Genomic DNA, 27679 nt, shown 5'->3' with positions numbered 1-27679 from the left:
ACTCTGGTTTCCCTGCCGCTTCTCATGTTTGCGTTAGAGTAATTTTTGACCATTTGGTCTCATATAGATGATTTTTTAAAGGAACTCATTACTCACAGATGATATTCTTTATTTTATAAGCCAGTTTTTGGAGCCCTGGTGGCACAGTGGTTAAGCATTCGACTGCTAACCAAAAGGTCGACAGTTCGAATCCACCAGCTGCTCCTTGGAAACCCTATAGGGCAGTTCTTCTCTGTCCTATAGGGTTGCTATGAGTAAGAATCGACTCCATGGCAACGAGTTTGGGTGTTTTGTTTTGTTGTAATCTGTTAATTAGCTAAAAGGTGACCTCAAGAGATAATTTTGGTTTAAGGCTTAAAGAGTATCTCATAACAATAGTATCTCAGGGTGAACAAATCTATGCTGGAAGAAGTACAACCAGAACGCTCCTTAGAAGCGAAGATGAAGACAGTTTGTCTCACATACTTTGGACATGTTATCAAGAGGGACCAATCCCTGGAGAAGGATATCATGCCTGGTAAAGTAGAGGGTCAATGAAAAAGAGGAAGACCCTCAATGAGATGAATTGACACAGTGGCTGCAACAGTGAGCTCAAACATAACAACAATTGTGAGTATGGCGCAGGACTGGAGAGTGTTTCTGTTGTATGTAGGGCCACTATGAGTCAGAATCAATGCAATGGCACCTAACAACAATGACAAGAGTCTTGGGGAGTCCTCTAGTCTCAACTGGTCCAGTCAGTCTGAACTTTTTAAGAATTTGAGTTCTGTTCCACATTTTTCTCCTGTTCTATCAGGGTCCATCTATTGTGGCCCTGATCAGAATGGTCGGTGGTGGTAGCCAGGCACCATCCTGTTCTGCTAGTCTCAGGGTAAATGAAGCTGTGGTTTGTGTAGACTATTAGTTCTGTAGACTAGTTTCTTCTTTGAATCTTGGGCTTCCTTCTTTCTTTTTTGTTCCAGATGAGTACAGACCAATAGCTGTATCTTAGATGGCCACTTGCAAGCTTTTAAGACCACAGATACTGCTCACCACATTGGGATGTAGAACATACACTTTATGAACTATATTATACCAATTAACTAAGTAAATTTTCCATATGTTATAGGAAAAAAAAGTTCTCGTGGCAGTGGGAATGGTGCGGAGAGTACTGAAAAGAAAAAAAAGTGGAAAAAAATCGGACAAATAAGAGATAGGCTATGAGGGATGACATGGTCAAGGAAACAAAGTAAATAGTTAAAGACAACCCTAGGTTTTCAACCTGTTACCGTGGAGTCAATTCCGACTCATTACAACCTTACAGGTCAGAGTAGAACTGCCCCATCGAGTTTCCAAGGAGCAGCTGGTGGATTTGAACGGCTGACCTTTTGGTTAGCAGCCATAGGTTTTAAGCCTGGGTAAAAGGGATAATTAGGGTGAGATGGAGAAAAGCCTGGAGATGTTCTCCCACAAAGATTAACCCGTTGCCATTGCGTCAGTTCCAATGCATAGCGACCCTATAGCACAGAATAAAACTGCCCCAATGGGTTTTCCAAGAAGAGGCTGGTGGATTCAAATTGCCAACCTTTTGATTAGCAGCCGTAACTCTTAACCAATGCACCACCAGGGCTCCACCCATAAAGATTAGAGATTACAGCTTAGGAAACCCTATGGGGCAGCTCTACTCTGTCACATGCGGTCGCTATGAGTCAGAATCTACTCGATGGCAATGGGTTTGGTTTTGTTTGTATTTTTTTTAAGGCTAATTGATTTATGGGATAAAAAGGTGGCTCTTGTTAATTGACTGTAATGTTTACAAAGCTATGGCTCCAGGACCTAAAGTAGTATTTTATTTAAAGCAGCGTATTTGGTCTGGGCAGCTTTTTAAAACTTCCTGTGCTCTCCACTTCTGTAGCTCCCTGAAAATATTAAGAGCATCTTGCTCTTCTTTTTCACTAGTGGGACTTATCCACATCTCTTCCCTTCACAGATACACCTAGGTTAGTGTTTGGTTGAATAATTGGGAGAAGGCATGTGTGTACCAAGGAGCCATCTTAGAATTCTGCCCACCACAGTAATGTACTAATGATGGCTTCTTAGATGTGGCAAATGTACCACATAGTAACATGAGACAATAGCATTAGGAGAAATTGAAACTGGGTAAGGAGTACATGGGAACTTTCTGTACTGTCTTTGTAACTTTTTTGTAAAGCTAAAATTATTCCACATAAAAAGTCTATCTTAAAAAAAAAAAAACTCTTCAAAAATCCCAGCTAAGTGTGTCATTCTTTCCTGCTGAAACACAAGCTGAGAGAATCACCTTATTCAATTACTATAAACAATATTAATAACAGAAGGAGGAAGAGGAAGGGGAGGAAGAAGACAGAGTGGCTAATATTTACTGAGCGTTTCTTAAGGGCCAGGCATTTTCCTAAGCTCTTTGGCACTCTCGCCATTTTACAGACGAGGAAATTGTGGTACGGAAAGATGATATGACTTGCTCAAAGTCACACAGTTATTAAGTGTTGGAGCTAGCAATCAAATTGAGGTAGTCTAGTTCTAGAGTTCTCATTAAGAAGCCTTTCCCCCAAACAATCTCTTAGTCATAGTCCACACATGTACCACAACTCCTTCCTTCAGCCACTCTGCTCTACCTCAGAAGCAGATAGCTCCCACAGAATGTAATATAAGCAGTAGTTAACATTTGACCCAAATGCTTCTGCAAATGTATTCATCACCATAGAAGCCAGGAGGACATCATCAACAACTGACTTGCTAAAAGGAATTCTGGCTACTCTAGCTGTCATGGGTCTTTTTACCCCTAAGCAAAGAGCTCTGAGTTCATTTTCAAGACTGCGCAGGTTTGTGTTCATTTGTAAACATATTCCTATATGTGGAGTTTGATCAATTGCAACATATATCTGGTGAAATCTTACCAACCTAACTACTGTGACTAAAATCTGTTACCACTGAGTCAATTCCAACACATAGCGAACCTATAGGACAGAGCAGAACTGCCCCATAGGTTTTCCAAGGCTGTAATCTTTACAGAAGCAGACTGCCATATCTTTCTCCCACAGAGCAGCTGGTGGGCTCGAAATGCCTACCAGTCCGTTAGCAGCCAAGCGTTTCACCACTGCACCACCAACCATCTCAAATGGAAATAAGAAGCAAAGAGTTAGTATGAAAACAATTACTTCAGTTGAATTTTTTTAAAAGATTTGATTGGCAGTCCTACCAGATTGGCAACAAATTAGCACCAGCGAAAACTTCACCAGCAGCTCCTCTGTTGTCTGCCCAATCGGATGTTGCCCAACTGTGTCATTTGGCTTTTCTGCAATATCATCCTTTGTACACTTGTGGACAAGCCCTGCTCCCCAGAGGAGACTTGTAAACCCAAAGAAAGAGATTTGAGCACTGGGTCATGGATGAGTGGAGTGCAGAGGTCCCACCCTTGTAGCTAGTGAGGCAAACACCCCCGAGGGCCCTGCACTGGAAGTGTGCTTGGTGACACCCCTGTTGTATCTGTTTGCTGGGGTGCCCATCCTTACTGCATTTAAGCTACTTCACTTCCAAAAGGCTTATTATTCATAACTCTGTGACTCACCTCCTCTCTTTCTTCCCTGCCTTTTTTAATAGACTGAGAAGGGGGTGGCCACCTGGGTGACGGCTGGAAGCAGCAGAGCCGTTTCAGCCTTCTCATTCTAAGTCTGCAGCGGTGTCTGGTCCCAACTGCTCAGGGATTTTATGAATGCGAGGTACTTAAAGCCTTTTTGTCCCAGCTTTGGACCCCATGCACTCTTTCTTGAACATCAGAAAAAGTACCCCTCAACAAAATACCCATAAATACTAACACTCCCACTTTTTAAATTCCCGTAAAACATCTTACAGTCGTACTTCTTTTTAATTTCATGTGTATATTAAATGTCCCCTTTGGGGTATCAGTATAAACACACAATCTTTAAAGATGAATCACTTTCAATTATCCATAGATATTTTATCAAAATTACAGATGACCAGATTGTCACACCGGAGCCCATGTGGGCCCTTTAACCTGGCTCCTGCATCCTTCAGTGCCATCTGCTTCTCTTGCGCCATCTGCGCCAGCATGTTATAGAGCTCCCCTGAATTTCTCCTGTCCGATACATGGAACAGCTATCTTCCCAGAAGTCCTCATTCCTGTTGGTGAATACGCTGCCAGAAACGAAAATCTAGGCATCAAAGGCAGTGAAGGTGCCGCTGAGGTAATGGGCAGTTGTGAAGGTCACAGACCTGGAGAAGGCTCTCAAGACTCACCTCCACAAACAGCTTTCAGTAAATTCCAAATTTTCAGCCCACAAGCAACTAGCAACAATAAAAATGATAAACAAAACGCTGGGATCTACCATTAAAATACTGTAAATTCATTCTTCAGTTAACTTTGCGAGATTCAAGGGACAGACACAGTTTACCTATTTCACATCGCACCCCAAGGAGCACGTGAGGGTCTTAGCAGGTTTATTTGTCCACGCCGCGAGAGAGCGCCATAGGGCAATTAAAGTGATGGAACTCAATATCCGTTTATCGGTGTGGGTAAATCTCAAACATAAACTTGAATTATTTAAGCAAATCGCAGAAGAAACATGCATATAAATTTTAAAAACATAAAATTATATACAGTAAGTCCTCAGGTTAAGAGCATCTGACTTATGACAACTCGTACTTGAGAACAGAAGGCCATAAAGCCAATTATACAGTATTAAAATTTTGAGGTAAATGGTTTGTAATAACAAAAGCATGCACCACTTTATGACACTAATGATGATGTTTTCGTGTATTTGGAAGTGTTTCTTAAGTGTGTTGTATGCATAGAAACGTAAAGTATGTATTATACGCTAAGACAAACAGTTGACTGACACTAAATAAGAACTGTATGTACCTGTTCCGACTTACCTACAAATTCGACTTAAAGAGATTTAGGAACGGATCTCATTTATAACCCAGGGGCTGCCTGTATTATGTACGGAAGGAGTCCTGGTGGCACAGTGGTTAAGCCTTCGGCTGCTAACTGAAAGGTCGGCGGTTCAAACCCACCAGCCGCTCCATGGGAGAAAGATGTGGCAGTCTGCTTCCATAAAGATTATAGACTTGTCCTCTAGGTTCTCTATGAATTGGAATTGACTCAACGGCAATGGGTTTGGGTTTTTTTTTGTTTTGTTTTGCTTTGTTTTGTTTTTTTTTGCATCATCTATGCATACATATATATATACATATACATACATATATACATATATATGTATATATATACTTGGTGGTTGTTGTGTTGTTGGGTGCCATAGAGTCGATTCTGACTCATAGCAACCCCATGTGACAGAGTAGAACTGCCCCACAGGGTCTCCTAGGCAGTAATCTTTACAGGAGCAGATCAGGAGATCTTTTCTCCCAAGGAGCTACTGGTGGATTTAAACTGCCAACCTTTGGGTTAGCAGCCCAGTGCTTAACTGTTGCACCACAAGGGCTTTCTGTATATATATATATATATATATATGTATATAACCCATTGCTGCAAGTTGATCTTCAGTCGTAGTAACCCTATGGGACAGAGTAAAACTGCCCCATGGGGTTTCCCAGGCTGTAATTTTTACAGGAAAAGATCACCAGGTCTTTTCTCCCACAGAGTGGCTGATGAGTTCAAATTGCCAAGCCCTTAACCACTGCACCACCAAGGCTCCTTGTGTGTTTATACAGTGGAAGTAAATAGCATGATTCGGGTGATAAATGCCACCTTAAGAATAGTGATTATCCTTCAGTATTGAGTAACAGGAAAGATAGGGTTTTAACTGTATCTGTAACATTTCTGGCTTTAAAAAGAGAAATTGAAGCAAATATGAAAAATGTAAACATCTATTAAATCTGGTTGTTATATTAATTTCTGTTTGCCTGAAATGCTCAAAGTAATTAAAAATAATTTTAAAATACCAGCAGGCAAAAGAAAAACAGATGTCTTCAATAGAAAGCATATAAAATTAATTTAACCCACTCCCAAAATTGTTGCCCTGGCATAATCTTTAAACCTTAAACCAAAAATATCCCCTGAAGTCTTAAAACCAAACAATAGTTTAGCTTAACTAGTAAAAAATGTCTGCCTTGAGCATGATGTGGTTTTAAGAACTATCTATAGGGGACCAAATTGACAATAGCAACTCAAAAGATTAGATAGGAACCTTAGGGGGCAATGAGTTTATGTCAATGGGAGAGGAACTACTCAAAAGGAGGGTGAGAATGGACGCTCAACTCAAAGAATGTAATCAGTGTTACTGAACTGTACGTGTAAAACTGTTGAATTTGTATGTTTGCTGTGTATATTCTCAACAACAAAAATAAATTATAAAAAAATAATTTATTCTAAAAACAATGTTCAAAAAGCTGATGTTGTGCAATGTCACAAGGAATTGAGAAAGGTAATTTCCATTCTGTTAAAGTATTATAAATAACATATGTGTATAGGGTCGCTATGAGTCAGAATCGACTTGATCGCAACGGGTTTTAGGCAGGAAAAAAACCCACGTTAGGTATTGCAACAGAGAGACTTTAATATGTGGGATTAGTTAAACAGGTGTTAGGGAACCCTGAGGTGACATAAACAGAGTAACTATAAAAACCAATTACCACCCTGTGGCTGAGGGAACAAAGTGAAAAGGTTTCACGTTATCTGAATCTAGAAGCTTGGAGGGGGCCGTCTATGGAGCTGGAACTCAGACTTCAGAGGAGAAGACACTGTGTAGCTGATACGAATGTATCTGAGAGGTCACGATTAAGCTGAGAGTGCCAAATAAAAGCCAGAGAGTAGAACTATCTATAGTGTCAGGAGTGAAGAGGACTTGTTGGGGTGAGGTTGACAGGAACAGGAAGCAAACAGAAGAAACCCGAAACCCACTGCCATCTAGTCATAGTGACCTCATAGGGTTTCTGAGGTTGTGAATCTCTATGGAAGCAGACTGCCACATCTTTCTCCCAAGAAGCAGCTGGTGGTTTCTGACGGCTGGCCTTTTGGTTAGCAGTCAATCACTTTAACCACTGCACCACCAGGGCTCAAACAGAAGAAGGAAGCGCCTTTTCCTCCTGCTTTCCGTTCCCCTCTAGTACCCTCTGAAATTTTAACAAGAGTACTCAGTCTGATCATGAAAAATGAGAACTGATAACTTCAAAGTTGGTTTTATTGTTCAAAATGGTTTGAGAACTCCTAGAGGATTTCCTTAGAGCCCATAGCAGAACATTTTTTAATATCCTTAATGGAAGCAAATTCTTTAAATAATTTCACTTTCTGAAAGTAAATAGTGAAAAGTCAAAATCATTTTAGATTAAAAAATGAAAAGATACTATAAACTAGAAAAGAATGTTCCTATGTTCTATGTTCTCTGAGGAAAGGTAAATTAAAAAGTTTTGCCCTCTCAAACCCTTTCAAAGAAGAAATGGAGATATAAATCAATCAATCAAAAAATTTATCGCTAAACAAATATATTACAAAAATGTTTGAACAGTGGCTATATGCATGAATTCAATCTTTGCTTTTAGAATCAACTCATGGTTGGAAAGTTTTATACCCTTTCCTCACTTGTTGACGCGGTTAGTTTCCAAAGACCAGGTCATTATGTGAAATGGGTGTTATGCAAAAATGGAGGATGACCACATCAGATCACAAAACAGAGGATGACTACATCATTACATAACTGCCAAATCATATCATTATGTAACTACCAAACCACTGAGAATCATGGTCCAGCCAAGATGACACATAACCTAAACCATCAAAGCTAGCACCTCAGCATTCGTTACTGCCAGATGTCAGCTGTTAATGCACAAAATAGTCAGATAGTAGATTTTTTTACTATTACCATGAATGCAAAATGTCAGATAATGAGATAGTCAATAAGTGAGGAGAAGGTGTATAACACTAATTATAAGTGTTTAGAACACAAATGTCAGAAAAAAAACTGAGAAAAACAACAAACAAATAGGAAGTCTATGAAAATATAGGTGGAATCTTAAGCTAATTGATGGGGGCGGATTTCCAAATTAATGCCAATCTAAGTGCTCAAAATAATCAGAACTTAAGTAGAATTAAAAGTGAATCAAATAAACAATATACCATATTAATGAGCTAAAAAGAAGACATGATCATCTCCATAGATATAGTTGAAAAAATAATCAAATCCCATTAATGTTAAAAACACTTATGTATCAGGAGTTGACAGATATTTTTAAAACTCTAGAAAATATTTATATACCTCAGCCCAAAAGCCAGCATCTTAAGTATGAGGAACTATGAAAGGTATTACCATTAATTCAAGATGTAGACTAGGGTACCCAATATAGCCACTACTATTTAACATAGTATTAGAAGTATTAGCCAGGCAACCAGAAAAGAGAAAGGAAATGGGGGCTTAAGAATTGAAAAGAAAGAAAGAAAAATTAACTCAAAAATTGTAGAGAATATTATTAGATATCTGGAAAATCCAAAATAAACAATGTAAAAAAACTACTACAAGAAATAAAAGAATTTCTCAATGTAACAGCTTATAAAACTAATATACAACAATCAATAGTCTTCATACATACAAACCAAAAAAGAGAAAGTATAATGAAACAGAAGACACCATTTGTGATAGCAAAAGAAAATAAACTGCCTACACATGAATGTAATAAGAAATGTCAAAAAACTACAGAAGAAAAAGTATAAGACACCCTCGAAAGACACAAAAGTAGATTTGAACAAAAGTAGATTTGTCAAAAAGCAAAAAAATAAAAGTGAAACATACCCACAATAAAGAGTGTCTGGAACTGATTCAGAGCCTTTCAAAAGCATCTCCAAGAAAATATCATTCGGTAATATCCACACCCCACTCACAAAATAACCAGAAATACGTTGTCATAGTTCTCTAGTGTTGCTATAACAGAAATACCACAAATGGATAGCTTTATCAAACAGAAGTTTATTCTCTCACAGTCTAAGAGGCTAGATGTCCAAATTCAGGGCACCAGATCCAGGGGAAGGCTTTCTCTCTCTGTTGGCTCTAGAGGAAGATCCTTGTCATCAATCTTCCCTGGTCTAGGAGCTTCTCTGCGCAGCAACCCAGGGTCCAAAGGACACACTGTGCTCCCTGTGCTGCTTTCTTGGTGGTATGAGGTCCCATATCTCTCTGCTCACTTCTCTCTTTTATTTCTCAAAAGAGATTGATTTAAGACATAACCTAATCTTGTATTTTGAGTTCTGCCTCATTAACATCATAGAGGTAGAATTCACAACACATAGGAAAATTATACCAGATGACAAAATGGTGGACAATCACACAATACGGGGAATCATGGCCTAGCCAAGCTGACATAAATTTCTGGGGGACACTATTCAATCCATAACATACGTGAATAGAAAAAAGGAAAGAAAACATTTACTCGCCTAAAAGTTGTTCTAAATGTTTACTTTCCAAAGCCTAGAAAAGTGACAGGGTAGAAATACTAATTGGCTACAACGTTTAACATCTCAAATACCCTATTTGTTTCACAACTATCAAAATGCTTGTGTAACTGACAATGAATAATATACTCTGTTGGAATTGCAGGAGGAAAAGATGAGAATCCTCTCTGTCTGGTATATTGTTTTATTTTGTTTTGTTGTTTGAGTGTTGGAAAGGAGAATGAAAATATGGGAGGGGAATCCCTTTTGTCTGATACACTGTTCTATTTTGTTTTGTCTCTTAAATTTTAATTTATGTTTTAGTAGCTTGTTTTGAAATTCTCTTTTCTGTGTGCAGTTGACCACAATATCTGCTAGAAATAAAAAGGTAACACATGAATTGGGTAAAACATTGTTTGATTTTACTTGTATATTATAGTATCCCAAAATATCAGAACTAGAGGGACCCCCGAAATCACTAGTCCATCCTCTTTACTGCAGAGACTTGCACAAAAATACAACAAGATATTGATTTACTTTCCAAAAATTCAAGGGAAGATTGTTAATGAACTAAAGGCATTATTTTGTGTAGCTCACTGGAACTGGCTGCATAAGCTCAATCACCACCATTGCTGAATAATTGATTCCCACCATTTCTAGCCCCCACTTTGTCTCATGATACTTTTTCTTCTTTCTCCTCCTCCTATTCCAGACCCAGTGAAGGTTTAAAATTTACTAAAGTTAATTTGGAGGGTAGCAAAACAAATTGATAACCCTCAAGGATTGCCAGTAAGAGGTTAACTCAGCTGGGTTGTGCCAACCATGACTACCACAAACAGAAAATATAATCCTGTCCATATGAAACCTTCAGCCAGTCTCCAGTTCTGGGAGACAGGTTTTTTGGAGGAGCTCACTCTCCTCTGTCTCCTGTATATGGATACACAATAAAACCCTCTTGCTGCTCACCTCACCCCTGTTTCAGTATTGGCTTTTGCGGCAGGCGGCTCAGATCTGTGTTTTGCAGTAACATCACTTCACATATGTCAGACAAAGGGACATTTTATTTTCAAGGAAAATTACAAACACATACTTTATTGTTGATGCTGTTGTTAGTTGCCACTGAGTCGATTCCGACTTATGGTGACCCTGTATGTGCAGAGTAGACCTGTGCTGCATAGGGTTTTCAAGACTGTGACCTTTTGGAAGCAGATCGCCAGGCCTTTCTCCCAAGGCACTTCTGGGTGGGTTTGAAGAGCCAGCCTTTCAGCTAGTAGATGATAGTTTAACCATTTGTGCCACCCAAGGTCTCCCACACACTATTTCAGTCATTAAATCATCTATTTTGACTGCAAGATTGGAATGCAAACAAGCAAAACAAATTTGTAAAGAGCTGGCTGTGTGCATAATCATAGGAATACTCCAACAGGGGTGTTGTTCCAAGAGTGGCAACATCATGGAAATGACGGTCCTAAGGAGAAGAAACCTGGCCAAAGAAAAGGATGCTGTTGGACTCATTGTGCCTAATGAAGAACAGGAAAGGGTGATTACAGTGGAAGTTTTCATAATTAGGGATTGATGTGATGCCCATGGTCCCGCCTGTGGCAGCCGCAGCCTCAGTGCCTTCCTCCGTCACCACCACGAAGGACTTGTGCCGGAATTCCTTGATGTACAGACGGGAGCCGGCGGACATTCCAGAAAAGTCTGCTTGGTTCTCCCTGAAGGCGTCTGTTATCCCCATAGCACCTAGGGCATCCTTAAGATTGTAAGTCTTCTCTACTTGAAACCGGGGCAAGTGCACGCTCACATTCTTTTCTTCCATATGCCCTGGGCTAGTCCACTCGATCAACAGCTCAGGAGTTATTCTATCTATAATCTAGTGTTTAAAAAGGAGGGCAGAATGGCATGAATATCAATAAAAATTTAAAACAATATAATGCTGAATTGTATCAGTCAGAAATTATTACTTTTAATTATTAGTAATAAATAAAAGTAGAAATTTCATTTCATTATACTGTTGTTTTATATAGCAGGCAGTTGTCCTATATGTTTCCCTATTATCTGTGCATATATGAAAACCCAGTGGCATTAGATGTATTTTTAAAGATAAGAAATGAATTCTTTCTTATTCTACCAAACTAAAGATATTGTTTTATTTTTTACTGTCTCTCTCGAGTCTTTTATGTATATATACTTTTTACACAGTTGCAATCACAGTGAATTTCTGGCCTTACTTGATATAATGTAAACTTTTTCACACTACTGTATGTCTCTCCTAAATATCTTCAAACTGCTAGGTAACATTCCCATCAAGTGGATATGTATTTCACCTAACATTGATCCATTCATTCACTTTACGAATACCTAGTATGTACCAGGCACTATGATAGATGCCCAATATATGCTGCAGAAACAAAAATTACTAAGTCTTAGTCCCTGAATTTCAAACAAGGTGTCCTATTGCATTTAATGCTGAAATCACTCATTTGGCTTAGAAAGACATTTTTCTTTTTCTTATGAATGATGTCTTTCGGATAATTCCCACAACTGGGGTTTTTGAGTCAGAGTATGAATATTCTTAATGCTGTCATACATTGTTGTCATTTCACTGTCCCAAAATATGTTCCAATTTATAAAGCCATGTTTCCCAGCAAGAACACAGCATCCAGTATTATAATAATACAGCAGCTACCATTTATTGAGCCCTTTCTGTGTCTCAGACCTGTTAGAGGCTCATTATCTATCTATCTATCTAATCTATCTATCATCTATATCTATCTATCATCTATCTATCTATATATGAATATATATATACATATATTACCCCTAATCACTAAACAATACAACATAGGAACCACTATGCAACCCATTTTATAAATGGAAAAATATTGAGGTTCCTGAAAGTTAAGTCTCTTCAAAGGACAGATAGTTGCTAAGTAGAAGAACAGGGATTTAAAACAAAACCTTGATTTCAAAAACACAGAACATTAGCCACATTAATTTTTTAACTGCAAAGTGGGTCGGACTAAATCAAGGACACTTAACCAGGGGTCCAAGACTGAGAAAGAAATTCAGAAGGTTCATGAGTTTAGTGATCAGTATGCAAAATTTTCTGTAAATGTGCATATGTGATTTTTTTTCTGGGAAAAGGGGTCCATAGACATCAACCATCCCTCAGAACGGTGGGTGATCTTTAGAACTCCTAAAGCCAAACCCATTGCCGTCGAGTCGATTCCAACCCATAGTGAGCCTATAGGACACAGTATAAGTGTCCCATATGGTCTCCAAGGAGCAGCTGGTGGATTTGAACTGCTGTCCTTTGGTTAGCAGCTGTAGCTCTTAACCACTGTGCCACCAGGGCTCCTTAGAACTCCTATATGATCTTAAATATCCATTTCAGCTATCTCAAAATATTTTAGTATTGGTTCTTCTCAATGAGCCTGATACGATGCTCTGTTCCTCTTTAGACATCCATGTGTAGCTGCTGCACAGGGAGAACATTGTCCACTTGGCACTGCCAGGCACCAGCTCCCACTGGGAAGCCCCGTTTTCAGGCTCACCCAGGGCAAGCTTTGGGACACAAAGCATCGGGGAAGGAAAGCAAACACGGGCAGATGCAAGCTCTCACCTTCTCCAGACCATCTATGTCATCTGGTAGCAGCAGGAACATGCTTAGGTCATTATTTTTATATGGAATTCCCAGAATTTTGGCCTGCAAGCCCTCCAGGTAAGTGAAGTTAAAGGAATGGCGCTGTTTCATCATCTGCACAGGTTTACTTGTGGTCTGCAACACATGAACAGGACCCCCAAATGGCACAAGAGGCATAAGACAACCAAGCTGGCCCCCAAAATAATTAGCTCCATCTAAAATTATGCTAAAGATAAGAGCCTCGAGAATCAGAATTTCTTATCTACTAGCCTACATTTCTTTGGTTTTAAGCTATCTCATTTGTAGTAATTTTTTTTTTATGGCAGTGGTGGTTCAATGGTAGAATACTCACCCTCCATGCTGAAGACTCGTGTTCGATTCACAGCCAATGCACCTCATGTGCAGCCACCACCCATCAGCCAGTGGAGGTTTGTGGATTGCTATGACCCTGAACTGGTTTCAGCAGAGTTTCTAGACTAAGAATGACCAGGAAGAAAGGCCTGGCAATCTATTTCCGAAAATCAGCCAATGAAAACCTTATGGATCACAATGGTTCAATCCCCAATCAATCACAGGGATGGCACAGGACTGAGCAGTGTTTCCTTTCATTGTGCATGAAGTGGCCATGAGTCAGGGGCTGACTCATGGCAGCTAACAACATCACAATTATACATTTGATCAAGCGTGAGTTTAGATTTTACATTCTATGTATAAGCACATCGCTGAAATAAAGAAGGACCATACCTTATTCAGCCAAAATTGCTCCTCCCTGGTATCTTCTTTCTTAAATTCCCTGTCCCATTGCCCTTTAAAATAAACTGTGTTCACCAGCACCAGCTTGCTGGAGCTGTCAAGGGAGCCATCTGGAAACAGGTCCTTGATTTTTCCTGCAAATGAACAACAAGAACATCAAAATTGGTTTGTCTTCAAAATTACAAGTGATATGCATGGCAGATATGAAAGCAGATGGACTTGACCATTAACAACTCAGTCAGGTCAGCACCTGAAGGCCTGGCCGGCAAAGGGGTTGCTGGAGAAATTGGTACGTTAAGTTTGTCCATTGGTTATTTATCCTATTGAGAGCAGAAGGTGTGATGGCTAAGAGCTGGGGCTCTGGGGTCAGACTGCCTCTGTTAGCATCCAACTGTGCCTTATATCAGCGGAGGAATTCTGGGCAAGTTATTTAAGCTGTCTGCCTCAGTTTCCATATCTGTAAAATAGGAATAAAACCTGCCTCATAGAGTTGTTGAAAGGAATAAATGACTCAATACGTGTAAAGCACTCACGACACTATCTGGCACATAATAAGCACTCAGTATGTGTTAATTAGGAGCCCTGATGGTGCAGTGGTTAAAGCACTCGGCTGCTAACCAAAAGTTTAGCACTTCAAACCCACCAGCTGCTCCACAGGAGGAAGATGTGGCCATCTGCTTCTGTAAAGATTTACAGCCTTGGAAACCCTATGGGGCATCTCTACCCTGTCCTATATGGTTGCTATGAGTCAGAGTTGACTCAGCGGCAGTGGGTGTTAATTACTATTATTTTTGCCTGTTCTGGATAGTTACCACTTAATATTTACAGATTACCTATTTATTGGAAAAGGAGCTGACTTTTTTATGTCTAGATGACGTCAGCCCATTTCACACTAAATACTGAAGAATACCACTTTCAGTCAACTCTTTGATAGACTCCCCATTTTTTTCTACTTCTTTTAATTTTCTTGCCTTTGGGGTAAGCATTAAGAAAAAAAACCATTCTGAAATAACAGAGGTTTCCATGACAACTGGAATAAAAAATGTAAGCTGAAACTCAAACACTGAACTACAAATATTGCTCCCCAGAGTGCATTTACATATTCACGTTCCTCTCTGGTATTTCTCTTGTGTATTTGTTTCATACCAGGGGACAGAGAGGGGAGGGTGGGGTGAGGGCTTTGTCAAGTTCTCTGCAGTGAATGACAATGGAAGCTGTTATATCCCTGCGTGATGTTCACGTGAAGGTAAGGCCCAGGTGGCTCCAGGTGCAGGTAGCAGGTAGCTGCAGGTAGCAAACACAGCCTTGATGGGAAAGCTGCATGTTTCCCACCCACCAAAGGGGAAGGAAACGCTCTATGACATTTTCACATAGGGACCCAGATTCAGAAAGAAAGGCTCTGATATAAAAGGAAAGGATGTGAATCCAAGACAGGCCCGAGCACAGATTCAGCAGCCACAGAGATTTATGATCCACTGTCATGTGCAAAGAATTTTCTACCAAGTGTTTCCACATGGTAGGCTTCCTGTGATCTCCTCTCTGGCTCCCCTTGGCTCTCTCCATGTTTACTCAGACCATTCGACCAACCATCTGCGGTGCCCTCTCCTTGCCCCACCCAGTCCTACCTTTCCCTTCCTGCAAAACCCATCTCAAGCCCCCTCCCAAAGCTTGTTCACCCTGGCACCCCCATGCAGTGTAAAGCACAGGGTTTCACTCACAGCAGGTACTCGAGAAGTGTTTTTATAATGAATGATGCACTCATACTCTACCATTTGTTTGTCTTTCCACCCAGGAATTAATCTTCTTTCGACTTTCATCAGCTGCATTCAGAAAATCAACAGGTTCCAGAGTAGCAAGGTAATATTTTTCAACATAATCTAAGTATTTCTTTAAGAGAAACAGTGAAGGAAGAGAAAGAGGTTGAAAAGTCAATTCATCAATTGCCAACATCTCTAAATCAATGTGTCTTACATCTGAATGACTAATGACCTAAGCATGGATTCTTAGACTCTGAGCACATCACCTTGAGTACCCTCTACACAGTTTTATAATGTGGCTAAGGCAGAAATCAGGTTCAGACCATCAGGAGAGAAAAAACATCCCCAAAGGGTCTGTGTAAGAGTAGCAGGGAGAGAGCACCTGTGATATGGGGAGAGTCTGGCAGCTGATGTGGACAGTATATCTCCAGGGCCATTCACAAATACAGCTCACAGACATGGTAGACACAACAAAACTTACCTGAAAGAAGAGGTATGTCTTCTCTCCAAACAGCCTGTTGGCTATGCTCAGCTCGTAATCACTAGTGGGTTTGTTTATTTCGGTCAAAAACTTTTGGAATTGGTGATGTATCTCTTCTGTCTTCTCAGTCTTCAAAATCAAAACAGAAACTCAATGGGTTACCTTGATCAGAGAAAGCTTGGATTCTTCTCCAAATGGACATGGCTGCTGGGCCTAAAAACCTCAGTTTGGTAGCCTCAGTGTGACCCCCAGATGTCAGGCAGCGTTTACACAAATCATGTGATTGTGGAAGTCATAAGCAGACTTCACTCCACAAAGAAGTGTTCTCTGCCTGCTCCACACCACAGACCCTGCTTCTCTGACTTATGTCACAGTTTTGATCTCACACATAATTGCCCTCTAAATGTTTCATAGGCTTTGTTTTTAGCTCCCCACAAGACCCAAAGCACTTGAGAAATACAGTGATTCCCCAGATGATTCTCAGTCACTGTAGAGCCTGGACATTTCTGTTCTAGACAGTTGATTAGGAAAGTGACTCCTGCTAGTGTGAATGGCCATTTGTCAGTGCTACACTTGGGGATGAAGTGAGATTTATCCCCATATCCGGGAAAAACCCAGACAAACTCTTCCGGACGCTCTACTGCAGGATCCATGAGTTCCTGTATGAGGATTGAGAAGTGCTCCATGGCCAACCCAGCTGACCCAGATCACTTCCCTGGAATAGAGAGCAACACCATCCCCCTGACTGTTGAGTGATATCTTAGAAGAGGCTGGGACTTCATTCACACTGGGTGCAAAAAAGAGGCATTTTGGTTTTGAATTGAGTATCCTATTCCTGACTGCACCTGACAACAGAAAGGCCTTCTTCCTCTAGAATATGAGACCCATGGATTTGTTTATTTTATCTCTTTATTTCCCTACTGGTTCCCCAATGCCTACAGTACTGCCTGGCACGTAGTAGACACTCACTTACTTTTCTGAATAATTAATAAACATGTGAAGACATTCAGATTCAAAATGTAGAAGTGTGCTAACAAAATATCTGAGGCTGAATCTGACCGTCAAGCTACCTCCTTACTACTATGAGCTTTGAATGGCTGATGGTCATTAGATGGCTGCTTAGGTTGACTGGGATAGGGTGTGTGCAGATCAAAGTATGAGAGCCTATGGGGAATAACAGATTGATATAAAGGGAGGGATGTGGTGGGAGTATTTCTCAGGTGGGCTAGTTGTGACTGAGTTGACCTGCAAATGGGGAAGGGAAGAAAGGCCTGTCAACAAACAGGATTGGAGTTTACACTACCTCTGTTGTCTCAGAAACTCCAAGCTGGGTAATTAACTTGAAGTGGCCCTGGGTTGGTGATACTCTAGGATCTCATTCCAGAAAATAAATTCTCTTTATTAGAAAGGAAACCACAGCCCAGGCTTCACTGGAGTTCCACAGATTATCAGCCGAATATGAGCTCATATTCCAAAATTACAGACAAGAGAAAACAAACCCCATATTATGAATCTGAAAAAAACTGCAAACAACCATATTAGACTCACAAAGGATTTAGATGTTAGTAGCATCAGTATCACACTTTAAAAGTAGTATATTGAGAATGTTAACAAAAAAAGACAACATTGAAAATATGGTTAAAGAACAAAGGACTACCAACAATGATCAGGTAGGTTTAATAATCAACTAGATCGTCTAGATACGAATTTCTACAAGCACTGAAATTAAAAAATCAACAGATGAGCTAAACAGCAGATTAGGCACTGCCAAATTAGTGAACTAAAGATAGATCTGAACAATTTTTCTAGAATGCAGCACAAAAATAAAAATTAATGAAAAAATATGTAAAACAGGTGAACAAATCTGAAAGATAAAACAAAAATTTTATCCTTCCAAAAGGCAAAGAAGGAAAGAATGGGAAAACGCATTATTCAAAAAGCTAAGCGACTGAGAAGTTTCCAGAACTGATGAAATCTGTGAATTTTCATATTCAGAAAGAACAGTAAATTAAAGCTATGATAAATAAAAGAAATCCTCACCTGGAAACATCGTAGTAAAATTCAGGAACAACAAAAACACAGCACAAAAATTAAACGCAGTCAGAGATAGATCACCTCCTGAGGAATGCCAATAAAACTGACTTCCCAACAGCAAAAATAGAAGCAGAATGTGGAATGGTATTTTAAAAGAGTTGAGAAAAAATATGAAACTAGAATTCAGTATATAGCTAAATATTCAGTCAAGAACAAAGACACACAAAATCTGATGGCATTTATCCTTACTAAAGAAATTTCCAAAACTGCATTACAGAAAGAAGTTTAATGACCCCAAAAGGAAAGTCTAAATCCAAGAAGATATGGTTAGAAAAAAAAATTGGTAAGCATGTGACTAAATCTAAACAAATGCAAGCCTATAAGACAATCATGATAATGTCTGGTTTTGAAACACATAAAATGACAAGACAGAAGCAAAATATTGGATAACAATAACATAAGGAAGGAGGAGAGCTATTGAAATCCAAATGCTCTAAGACTTATGTATTGTTCAAAAGAGAATAGAGAATAATTAAACTTACTCTTTAAGTGAAGTATGCTCATTAAAATGTTCTGGCTAACTACTAAAAAATAGATATAGAATGTATGACTTTCAAATCAGTAAAAGTTGGGGAAAGAAGTGATTAAAAGAAAGAACATGTCAATTCAAAAGAAGGCAAGAAAGGAGGTAAAGCAGCAAATGGAAAGTCCCAAATAATAGAATGGACGTAGTTCTAAATATATTAGTAATCAGAATATGTGTATATGGACAAAACTTTCCAGCTAAGAAATAGATTCTCTGTAAGATTTTTTAATTTCGTTTTTAAAGGGTGCATTTAAAAATTAAAACACAAATACTAGAATCCTAGACTGGAAGAGACCCCCAGGAAGTCATTTGTCCTGCACTAATATTTTTTTTTTAAATATAGCATCAGTGTTTATTTGGTTTTTCTGTTTGTTTGTTTTAATTAAAATGGAATTTAGTAATAATATCACCTACTACTACCACCACTGGGGCCAACTTAACGGCAGCGAACAATAAGGACAACTACCACCCCTGGGCAAGTTACCAGTGTGTTCCAGACACTCTATTGGGTACTTTATAGAGACACAAAGAAAATAAAAAAACTAGTTCAATGTTACATAGCTGCTAAGTGACTGAGCCAGGATTTGAACACAGATTTGTTTAACTCTAAAACCCATTCAACTCTGTTATTGCTACTTTTCATTCTAGTGGGCTTTTACCAGTACACATCATAGTGGTTATTTCCTCTTCAAGTTAAAGTCTCTTAATATTAAAAACCAGTTGTCATCATTTCCAAATCACAGCGACCATTTTTTGGAAGTAGATTGCCAGGCCTTTCTTCTAAGCCACCTCTGGGTGGACTCAACCTCTTACCTTTCAGTTAGCAGTCAAGTATGTTAACTGTTTGCACCCCCAGGGAGTCCATCATAATAATCCCAAAAAACCAGTTACCATCCAGTCAATTCTGACTCATAGCAACCCCACGTGCGTCAGAGTAGAACTGTGCTGCGCAAGGTTTTCGGTGGCTGATTTTTTGGAAGTAGATCGCCAGGCCTTTCTTCTGAGCCGCCTCTGGGTGGACTGGAAGCTCCAACCTTTTGATTAGCAGCTGATTGCTTTATCTGCATGCACCATGTAAGGACATCCTGTTAATAAGAAGGGTTTGTTATCACTGTATAATCTCAACAACATTATGTGGCTGCAGAGATGATTGTCACTTAGTAGGAAGTGTGAGGAATTACCTCTTCCACCAACTTCCCAGTCCTTTCCCCCAGGAAGCCCACACCTAACAAGCCAACCACACTGAAAGTTGTAAGACATGTCTCTGTACCTTTTCTTCAGCTTTTTCTCTTGAGCTTTCTGTGTCTTTTTCGGAGTAAAACACCTGGAAGAGACAGAAAATAATACGGCAGTAGGCAGAGCAGAGAAAACCTCACACAGATTCCACATCAGAGGAAAGTGGATGTTTGTTAAAGAAACCTCAATGGCATATGGCTCACATGTCTCTCCTCAAAAAAAACCACAAGAAGTCCTGAGTTATCCACTTATCTCTCCAGAGGAGCTATTCGGAATTATCCATTCATTTATCCATCACTGATGAGGCATTTATACCCTGTTGTTAGTTGCCGTCCAATCGATTCCAACTCATAGTGACCCCATGTGTGCAGAATAGAACTGCTCCATGGGTTTCCAAGCCTGTGCACTTTCTAAAGCTGATTACCAGGCCTTTCTTCTGAGGTGCCTCTGGGTGGATTTGAACCACCAATTTTTCTGCTAGTAGTCCAGGGCTTCACCATCCGTGCCACCAGGGACTCTTATTTATACTCTAGTGGGGATTTTGTCACCTGTCCCAGTAGTTTTTGTTCTTCACACTTTAGCTTTAATTAATGAGATTAATGGCTTGGATGAGGCCACTCACCCAGTCCCCACCCAAAGGAATTACACGCATCAGAGAGCAGATGGTGTGATGGTATCTGGATAAGGAAGAGTCTTCCCTGAGAGACCTGACATTGCTCCATCTCTTCAGTCTTTCTCAGTTTCCTGGCCCAAATGTTAGGATGAGCATATTGTTGAAGTAACATTGGAGGGGTAACCCTGAGAAAGGAGTCTGTGAGGCTAAAGCAAAGCAAACCCATGCCTACCTTCTGTAACTGGCGGGCCGTGTTCCCTTGAGCTCCCAGAAGGATCATGCCAATGGCAGTTGAGATGCCCACAGGGGAAAAGAAGGCATTGCCATCTTCTGTTTTCTTCAGCTTTTTGAAAAGTTCAAACCCAAACCGAGTGCTTGCTGCCCCAAGTGAATTCATGATAATTTCAGTGAAATCTAGAACAGCAACAATAACAATCAGAGCAAACCAAGCACTTTTTATTATTTTAATTGCTCTACGTTGGGGGTGAGAGTCCCTGGGTGATGCAAAAGGTTAACATGCTCGGCTGCTAACCAAGTTGAGGTTGGTGGTTTGAGGCCACCTAGAGACACCTCAGAAAAAAGGCCTGACATTCTGCTTCCAAAAAATCAGCCCTTGAAAATCCTGTGGAGTACAATTCCTTTGTCATGATCTGGAGTCAACTTTAGAGCAACGGATTCTTGTATTTTTGTTTTGTTTTACATTAGGAGTGCCTTCCCTCTTGTCTTCCTCTTCCTGCATTGATTCCTAAATAGAGATTTTTCACCCTCTCAGGGAAAGGGTGCTGGCTTCTTCTCACCCCTTCTCTCAGACTTCTCTTGACAGGAGAGTCATCTGGAGTCTGGCATTGCTGAGTGATTCTCTCCTCTTCTCATTTCCCCGGTGAGCAGTGTTGACACCTTAATGGTTTGATTCTGTCTGTGTCAGAACCTGCCTGCATTTGCCTGGCAGCCGCCTCCTCCTTAGGTGAGCTGCCCCAGCAGGCCCATCCCCCATGCTGTGATGTCCAGCTTGTCTGGCTGTACCGCCTGGGACTGGGCATGGGGAGGTGAAGGAACCCCCACTGGCCCCAGGTCCAAGCATGTTCTCCAGTGCAGCCTTAACAATAATAAAGCCAACATTTGTATACTTATCTGTTATCTGGTACCTTCAGTTTCTCAGTGGACTCAAAATCCAGTGCAGAGAGTGGCAGGATAGAGTCATTCTCTCAAACCTCTCTTTCCTAACCGCATGAAAACTTGACTTTGGGCTGAATTTTCCTTAAAAGGCGATGACTTTGTCTGGCCATGAATTATTGGAGGTGGAGAGGGGTGATAAAATGGTTTTCTTTTTTATATTTTTCTAAATTGTTACAGGCTTCTATAGTGAGAGTGTGTCACTTTTATTATCTCTCACACACACACACACACACACACACACAAAATAACTTTCAAAGAGCAATTCATTTTCTACCAAAAAGAAACGAGAACATGTTTTATGTTTTCTTTATCACCAGCTACTTTAAAACTAGTTAATAAAGGTCTTACAAAGACTCCTAAAACAAGAATGAGATTAATGCAGAGTAAAATTTTTGAAAATCCACATTCTTTGGGGGGCTATGTCTATCAAGGTCCCCTCCATGCTAAGGCACCCCACACCTGTCACTAAAGATGGCATCTCAACTCCAGGTACCTAGACTGCTTGCAGGTTAACTCAGAAATAAAATGAATTAAATAAAGGTCAAACAGGATGAAGAAAATATATGGTCAGCCTTGTAGGCAATGAGTGAAATAAAACCACCCCAAAGGAAAGACCATGACCAATAAAAGAACTCCTTTCAAGTCAACAAGCATGGTTGTCCTCAAAACACAGAAGTCTGAAGTTGGAGCCAAAGGAAGACTTACCTTGGAGCCAAAGGAGGACTTACCTGGCTTTCGGAGAGACAGAGGTAGTTGGGCAAAGAACTAGGAAGCATATGTAAAATGAGAAGATGAGCAGCTGAGGTTCGAAATTTATAGCTCTCTGCCTCTCCCTAGTCATTATAGTTTGCATTTCCTGTGAAACAACCTTTGGTTTCTCAATGATAATTTCTGTAATAAAATCAGCATACCAGGTTTACTGTGAAACTCAGGGTTTCATTGCCTATTTCTTTTGTTCATAGCCAAGGAGTTGTGCCCTCGAAGTTGCCAGCAATTGTGAACTGTAGGTCAAATAGTATGCACCTTAGAAATCTTTCTACACCAGAGGAGTAAAGTTTAAATTCTAACTCTTCCAAAATCCCTTAGAAAGTCTTTTCTTGGGCCCAAGCAGAAAGAGACCTAAATTAAGCAGAGAACGAAACAAGACAAAAATAGGAGCTCAGTCTAGGACTGAAAAAGAGCATTAGAATGGCCTGGTCAAATGGATTATGACCCAAGTTGGAGTGAGAACTATGAACGGGTCTTCATCGCTAATAATTTCTGAGATCACCTGGAAGGGTGGTTTAGTGATGTGGTTCCCAACCTCAGATGCACATTAGAATCCCCAGTGGAATTTTAAAACTATCTATGCCCAGGGCGCATCCCAGACAACTGGATCAACATCTCTGTGGTGGCAACCAGGCATCAAATTTTTATCACCCAGGTAATTACAATGAGCAAACGAGATTGGAACCGCTGGTTTACAGTCCTATGAAGACTGGAATTAAATTCATACTTTATTTACCAGAGGTGGACAGAGTAGTGCCCTGACAAGCCCATTCTCTGTAATAAAGTTCACTGTGCAGTTGCATTATTTTGGAGTGCCAAATACAAAGAAGGAAATAAAGCAAACTATCTTGATTGAAAACAATGAGGAAATGGTGTGAGAAAAGTGTGGACAGGCAGCTATACACACACACATACCCCTCTTATTCTCAAGTATTCTGTCCATTAATTATGAAATCTCTAGTTTAAATTCATTCAATAAACGTTTGTGGGGAATCTCTTATGTAGCAGACACTGTGCTAAGTACTAGGAATTCATAAACATCCAACAGCATCACTGATTCCAGGAAGACAGTAACAACACCTTACATTTAAAAAAAAACAAAAAAACAAAAACCTCAGTAGGAACATGTACTTCCAAATTCCAGTTTTTCCTGCCAACCCTGGGGCATCCCCACTAGCTCAACTAGCTCTTTAAAAGAATCAGCACTTGGATTATTTTCAGCATTAGTCTTAGGTAAAGGGTGTGAAGATTTGTTGTTGTTGCTAAGCAGCAAGTCCCAGAAGGGCCTCTCAGTTCTTCCCTCTGACCAGTAAATACCTCCCTAGTGACCCAGCTCTAAGAGCACAGGTAAGTGTATGTGCCAGTCACAATGCTCACAATTTGCTTTTTTTTTTTTTTTAATGTTTTGATTGAAGTTCTTTAAGCAAACTCAAAGCAATATTTATTAACTAAATTTTCTTTCTAATTGTCACTGAGAAAAATGCAAACTGAGTAAAGTTTAAAAAGAATTAGCAGTTAGTTATGGAGTTAACCCTGGATGCCAATGAAACGAAAATCTTAGTTGGCCTGGGGTGGGCCTTGGGTATAGATGTTTTTATAATTCCCTTGGGAATTCTAATGTGCATCTGAGGTTGGGAACCACATGTTAGTTTTATAAAATGGCATCAAATCTTTGAGTCAGCAATAAAGCTCTATGTTTTAAAATCCACATCTGTTTATGGGATTTTATTATTTTATTTCCTTTTTCTGTAACCCCTAAGCGCCCTCTTCTATTGCTCGACTATTTCCATATACCCTCTGATTTTGTCTAGTGTTTTCTCTATCACCTTGCTCTCAAAGGGAAAACTGGCTTTCCCCTGGTGACCACCACATCCCACCAAATCTTCTCAGGAGACAAAGCTCTTTCCCTTAGATCTTGGGATCAGGAAGGAAGGACCCGGTCTTAGTTATCTAGTGCTGCTGTAACAGAAATACCGCAAGTGGCTGGCTTCAACAAACAGAAGTTTAGACTAAGTTTAAGACTAAGGCAGCTCTGCTTCCTGTGTTCCTTGTCTCTTCATTTTCTGCTTCCTGGTTCCTTGGCCTCTCGGCCCCTCAGGCCTCACTGCCTATGTCTGCCCTGCTAGGGCAAGTGTTCCAAAGCTCTTTAGCTCCACCGATAGGTGCCTGGAGGCACACTACTCTACCAGCAACCTTCAACCGAAAGGCATTCAGCTCCCTTGCTCCATAGGTCGGCAAGCCTAGCTTCACTGATAAGTGCCCAGAGGCACCCTACTCTGCTAGGAAACCTCCTGCACACAGGCATTCAGCTCTCTCGCTCCATGGGTTGTGTCTCACACTGGTCTCCAGGTTCTGCTGTTGCCGTTTCTCTGCAGCTGCCGTTTCTCTGCTGCTGCTTCTAGCTATCTGTGCTGTCTCCAGTGTAAAAGCTCTCCTCACTTCCTTCTGATTCCTCACCAGAATTGTCTTTGATGTCCATAATTCCACAAACAGTCTCTTCAAGGCAATCTAGGCTTTTGCCATGAGGCACTTCCAAACTCTTCCAGCCTCTATCCATTCACAGTTTCAAAAGATCTTCCACATTTCAGGTATCTGTTAGAGCAGCACTCTACTCTCTGGTACCAAATTCTGTCTTAGTTATCTAGTGCTGCTATAACAGAAATACCGCAAGTGGATGGCTTCATCAAGCAGAAGTTTATTCTCTCACAGCCTAGTAGGCTAGAAGTCCAAATTCAGGGTGCTAGCTCCAGGGAAGTCTTTCTCTTTCTGTCGGTTCTGGAAGAAGGTCCCTGTCATCAGTCATCCCCTGGTCTAGGAGCTTCTTGGTGCAGGAACCACGGGTCCAAAGGACATGCTCTGCTCCTTGCACTGCTTTCTTGGTGGTATGAGTTCCCCATGTCTCTCTGTTCACTTCTCTCTTTTATATCTCAAAAAAATGGGCTTAAGACACAACCTAATCTTGTAGATTGAGTCCTGCCTCATTAACATAACTGCCTCCAATCCTGCCTCATTAACATCATAGAGGTAGGATCTACAACACACTGGAAAATCACATCAGATGACAAAATGGTAAACAATCACACAATACTGGGAATCGTGGCCTAGCCAATTTGACACATATTTTGGGAGGACACAGTTCAATCCATGACAGACCTCATTCCCTTTCTCCCTCCTAACCCTGCTTCTTCCAATCCTTTCTTCCTTTACTCACCTTCAAAATTCCCCTTTGAAGACTCATGCCATCCAACTGTGTCATCCTTTCCCCAACCAAAGGCGCCCTGGGTATTCTGCTCATTGTTTTCCTGTCTACCCTAACTGCTACCAGCACACTGTACATCTTTACAGTCTCTGTCATGGAGTCTTACTTCCCTGACCTTCACCTTCATTCTCCTATAGCAGTGGACTCATACGACATATTAGTTTCCTACGGCTGCCATAACAAAGTACCATAAACTGGGTGGCTTAAAACAACAGAAATTTATTGTCTCAAGTTCTGGAGGCCAAAAGTTTGAAATCAAGGTGTTGGCAGGGCCATGCTCTCTCCAAAGGCTCTTCTTTGTCTCTTTCTACCTTCTGATGGTTCCTGGCAATCCTTGGCATCCTTTGGCTTGTAGATGCATCACTCCAATCTCTACTCCTGTCTTTACATAGCCATCATCCCTCTGTGTGCCTCTATCTCTGTGTGTCTTCTCTTCTTATGAGGACACAAATCATATTGTATTAGGCCTCAGTCTATTCCCATATGACCTCATGTTAACTGAAAACATTTTCAAAGACCCCATTTCCGAACAAAATCACATTCACAGGTGCCTGTGGTTAGGACTCAATACATCTTTTTTGAGGACACAATTCAATCCATAACATATAGTCATGCATTGGGTGTTGTCATCACCAGAAACTGCTCCTCCGGTAGGTTGCTGAACACTGAAATTCCTCCCTCTGGTTACATATTCTCCCCTGGCCCTCTCTAAACCCAATTTTCAATGTCATCACAGCTTCAAATCATTGGATTCCTCCTTATTCTTCTCTTTTATGTCTCTCCCTTCTAGTATCAAAACTGTCCCAGAGGTAGAAGATACGTTGACAATTAGAGATCTTTCTAAGTTCCTATGCTTATAAGTGAGGAGAGGAAATACAGGCAGTTCCCAGGTTACAAATGAGATCCGTTCCTAAGTGTGTCTTTAAGTCACATTTGTAGGTAAGTCAGAACAGCTGCTTTTGGTCCTTATTTAGCCTTACTTTAGTGCAAGAAAAGGCTCAAAGCCTTTTTTATGATTTAAAAGCTGCACCTGCAGCAAGTGAAGGGGATTGTGATGAAGAATTTGTTGCCGGTAGAGGTTGGTCCAATTGTTTCAAAGTGAGGGAAATTTACATAACATTAAAGGGCAAGTAAGAGTTGTCCATAAATTGGATGTTTGTAACCTGGGGATTTACTGTCATTAAACCCTGAACCAGAATCCTGATGGATTCTCCACCCCAGCCCAGAACTCAGTTTGGGCATAACCTCTGCGTGCCTGGTACTGATACTGGCTTGTAACATTTTTCTTCTCCCAGCCTATCATGTTGCAATGGATGCTGACAGTATCTCAACCAGATTCCCTTTTTTTAGCCAGTGCGCCTAACACCCAGTTGCTGTCTGGGCTGATAATTCACAACTGCTCTTTCCTCAGGTGACTTACACTCAGCTAAATGAGAGCCACCTGCCTGAGAAGCTATACCCCAGCCCACTCCCCAGCCAGAGTACACCGCAGTCCATGACTCAGGGCACAGGGTGTAGAATGCCAGCCTCCTTGCACCAAGGACTACCTTTGTGGTGCCATTTGTGCCCCCATGGGATCGGACTGAAGCTGGTCTCTAGCTGAGACCACATGATTGATTAACATCATTTGAGATGAACACCTGGCTTTTTTCCTTTGTTCTATTAAAGTGGTGCATTACATTGACTGATTTTCATATGCTGAACCACCTCAGGTAAAACCTTAGGATTTTTCTCAGGTCTTTTCTGGCCATGTGTCTTGCCCTGAGTTATGTGTGTGGCTTCCTAAATCCCCCTGTATAAATGGGTGCTTTTGAATGCTCTAATTTCCCAGTGAACCTCTCTCCCCAGTTTTTCTTCCAATGCTTGAGTTGGTCAGTCATATGTCCCAAGTGTACTCTTTTGCTCCAGGCAGCTAATGGCTGATGGTTCACTTTACAGTGTTTTCAAGCAATGCCTAC

General features: G+C 40.6%; 1 protein-coding gene across 2 annotated transcripts; it reads right to left on the bottom strand.

The window, feature by feature from the left end:
• Positions 1-10880: 10880 nt before the first annotated feature.
• SERPINB13 (serpin family B member 13) lies at positions 10881-20915 on the bottom strand. Of its 2 annotated transcripts, XM_004379284.1 has the most exons (8): positions 20751-20915; positions 19940-19993; positions 17117-17122; positions 16050-16178; positions 15581-15698; positions 13803-13945; positions 13038-13193; positions 10881-11285 (listed from the first exon to the last, which is right to left on the bottom strand). In XM_004379284.1, the coding sequence occupies exons 1-8, from the start codon at positions 20913-20915 to the stop codon at positions 10881-10883; spliced, it is 1176 nt and encodes a 391-aa protein (XP_004379341.1). The 2 variants fall into 2 exon arrangements, with proteins under 2 accessions (XP_004379341.1, XP_004379342.1); XM_004379285.1 differs by lacking the exon at positions 17117-17122 and having other exon boundaries at positions 16050-16169; positions 19928-19993.
• Positions 20916-27679: the final 6764 nt, after the last annotated feature.

This window comes from Trichechus manatus, unplaced genomic scaffold, assembly GCF_000243295.1.
Source record: "Trichechus manatus latirostris isolate Lorelei unplaced genomic scaffold, TriManLat1.0 scaffold00063, whole genome shotgun sequence".
NCBI classification, from domain to species: domain Eukaryota; kingdom Metazoa; phylum Chordata; class Mammalia; order Sirenia; family Trichechidae; genus Trichechus; species Trichechus manatus.
Note: the sequence above shows the minus strand (reverse complement) of the source record. Positions and strands in the feature narration are given on the sequence as shown.

Coding starts and splice junctions, on each gene's coding strand:
- SERPINB13 (XM_004379284.1), bottom strand. CDS start 20,915: ATGAATTCACTTGGGGCAGCAAGCACTCGGTTTGGGTTTGAACTTTTC. Junction 13,946..15,580: donor GGTGGAAAGACAAACAAATG/GTAGAGTATGAG, acceptor GTTCATTTGCAG/GAAAAATCAAGGACCTGTTT. Junction 13,194..13,802: donor AGCAATTTTGGCTGAATAAG/GTATGGTCCTTC, acceptor CATGTGTTGCAG/ACCACAAGTAAACCTGTGCA.